This window comes from Exophiala oligosperma (assembly GCF_000835515.1).
Source record: "Exophiala oligosperma strain CBS 72588 unplaced genomic scaffold supercont1.120, whole genome shotgun sequence".
NCBI lineage: Eukaryota > Fungi > Ascomycota > Eurotiomycetes > Chaetothyriales > Herpotrichiellaceae > Exophiala > Exophiala oligosperma.
In genome coordinates, this window is record NW_015622937.1 from 1 (window position 1) to 2,825 (window position 2,825).

The window sequence follows — 2,825 nt, forward strand, 5'->3', positions numbered from 1 at the left end:
TTTATATTTCGAAGATACAGTCTGGGGTCTTAGCTGCTGTAATCTAGAACAAAGTTGCTAGGAATGCGATCCGACGCTTGCCAACCCAGTGCACGAATTTCATATCTGTAGCAAGCTCTGCTGGCGCATTCACCTCCCTAAAGCAAGCATCACTCAATAAGTCACGCCTCCTGACAGCATAATGATAGTAAATCACCTTGTCGCCAGTGACCCTTCAAAAAGCGGTGCTTCGTTATATTAGATCACACCTTACAAAAGACGGTAAATCAATAACGCACCTGCTGGAGATGACTTGCCGATTCTGTCAATGTTTGACTAAGGAAGTCCACCAGTCGTAAGGAATAGCGTTGAGGATCGGGCTTTCGCTCAGAGTGAGTGCTCTTCGTTACCAACGTCATAGTTATTTTTCCGACGTCCTGAACATCACGATAACCTAATATTTTATCGTGATAACTAGTCCTTTGACAAAGTTCAGGTTCTGCTAAGATAGATTTAAGTCGTTAAGACAGTTCTCGAGACGTGGAAGCATACCAATTATAACTTTTCCTGCTCGACTAACCCAAATATTTGTCAAGTTTAATTTTCCGTGCGTTAAGTTGTGAGCTGCGAGGAAATCAAGTGCTCGCATCAACTGTTACTCATTAGCGTACAATGGCAAATAGGTATATGGGAGACTTCCCTGCCCTGCAATAGCAGCAACTTCGTTCTCGGTAGGGAATCTAGGGTTCCCAAGGATATGCAGAAGAGTAAGATCTATGTAGTCACAGACAATATCCACTGTGGAGTCTGAGATGAATACCTCAAAGGACTGGAGGAAATATGGCTTTCTGCGAAACTGAGCTAGAAGTCTCAGCTTACGGTAGAGTCTCTCTTTACTCGTTTGTCGGACCAGAACATGATTTCCCAAAGTCTCTTTCCTTTGGGCGACGCTAACCAGCCCGTTTAATGCAATCTCATACTTTTGAACGTACATGGTCCACACCGAGAAATTCGATGTCTGAATTGTATTGAGCGACTCGCGCCCCAGGCTAGAGTGAATTTCCAGCGGGAGCCGAGGTGGTTTGGATTTATCCTTTTGAACTTCTTGTCCTCGAGCACTATTCTCCTCTGGATGAGTGCTTCTTCTAGGTTCCATGAACTTCTATGTGGCCAAGCTTAGCAGTTGGGGACGATGGGCTTCAGAGGATAGCAACATGTATGTAAGCTGGCAGCTGTATAAACTGATGTTGTGGTGGTGGTGTAAGCGTCGATAGTGGGTGGGTGTGAGATATGTGTCGAGTGTATGAGGATGTAAAGTCGCAGGCGTAATATGTAGTTGTCCACAGGCGGCAAGAGTGGTTTTATGAAGGAGTACGCCTATTACTGGGTATAGTTCCACTTGTTCGATGGGTTAGGCACCAGTTTCACCTCCCATTTGCTTTCTACGGCTCCAACTATTCCCTTGCGACTCATGAGTGCGTGACGCACGTATCTGTGGATATCTGCTTCAGCTACTGTGGTCGATGTTATGGCAGTCCGGATGTCCTACTCACTTAGCTACACGTGCTTTTCCATCTACGTAGCTGATAAGTAGGCATAGTTCGAATGAGATCTTCAGGCCATAGTGGAGTGATGCTTATATTATGGGAGATCGTTACCTATGCATTCCGATCCGCCTCACCGTGATCTTCCTTAAGGTACGTGAAGATTCTGTGTGAGTCTAGAAATGCGATACTAATGATGTCTATGATCTCTCCACGGGTACATCGGACACTTAGGAATGGATGCTACTCAGGGTCAGCTCCCAAGGAAACAGAAAGAGATAGATCATGGATAGCACCTCTTGCAATTCCGATGCCTTGCACTTCCGACCGCGAGCTATGAAGTCTAATGCCTGTGGAGAGTATCTCTCTGGACAGGACAAGTGAATAGGACCTCTGGGTTGTCGTACTGCAGATTTGTCAAACAATTGGACTGCAACATTTGAGAGTGCAGATGTGTCTAAATATTCCCTAGGTTCGTACGAAATTGTCCAGAATTCAGGGTGAGCTTTTTATATCAGCCGGTGGTATTACGCAGGCCACAAACCTACCCAACTTGACTCCCCCATCCAGTGTCAGGAGAATGTGTTGCGCATCAACAAAGCCGTGGGTTAAGCCCCAACGTTCCAGAAGCACGAGCGCATCCAGTACCTGCTTAGGGTTAGTACACCTTTCTTCCAGGAAACCTTTTCAGTACCTCATTCAGGACGAACGACACCTCTGACTCCTCTGGGGTCTTTTGGCACGCTAGAACCTGAGCCAAGCAGACGTCGACGTAGTCTGAAACAATAAAGAATCCGTTCTTCCAGTCCATCATTTCGATTATATTCAACAAAGACGAATTCTTACCTAGCCGTAGCTTTTGCAGAGCTTGTAGATATTTCTCCTTATGAGAGCGTGAGATAGTGCTGATAGCATACCGTTTGAGATCTCCGGATCGGTGCACTGCCATGATGGCGGCACAGCCTTGACGAACTTTGATCACAGGCCGATACGAATCCCAGGGACTCTGATTCCGTGGCATCTGGGGGACAATGCCACAACCAAAGGCAGCTTCAGGACTTGCGAAAGTGGAATTCTCGCGGAAAGACGTTCTTATCGGCATAGTGTTTGACGGATCATCATCAGGTACGACTTGATTATCCTCGAATAATCCGGATATAGCACAGCTTTGATCTGAAAATTCTTGATTTGGCTCCTGTCCTCGATCATTAGTCGATCGCTCAGCGCTCCTGTTCAGATCACGTTCATGGAATTCGAATAAAGTTTCTCGTTTGTGCCGTTGATCCATTCCGTGAAGCAAAT

At 46.2% G+C, this 2,825-nt stretch overlaps 1 protein-coding gene across 1 annotated transcript; it reads right to left on the minus strand.

Moving 5' to 3' along the window:
• Nucleotides 1-2,071: 2,071 nt before the first annotated feature.
• PV06_11915 (uncharacterized protein) lies at nucleotides 2,072-2,625 on the minus strand (the record flags this gene model as incomplete). Its single annotated transcript, XM_016413661.1, has 2 exons — nucleotides 2,072-2,171; nucleotides 2,218-2,625. Coding segments are annotated over 2 exons (507 nt in total), but the record flags the coding sequence as incomplete, so codon positions are not given.
• Between the last annotated feature and the right edge of the window lie 200 nt (nucleotides 2,626-2,825).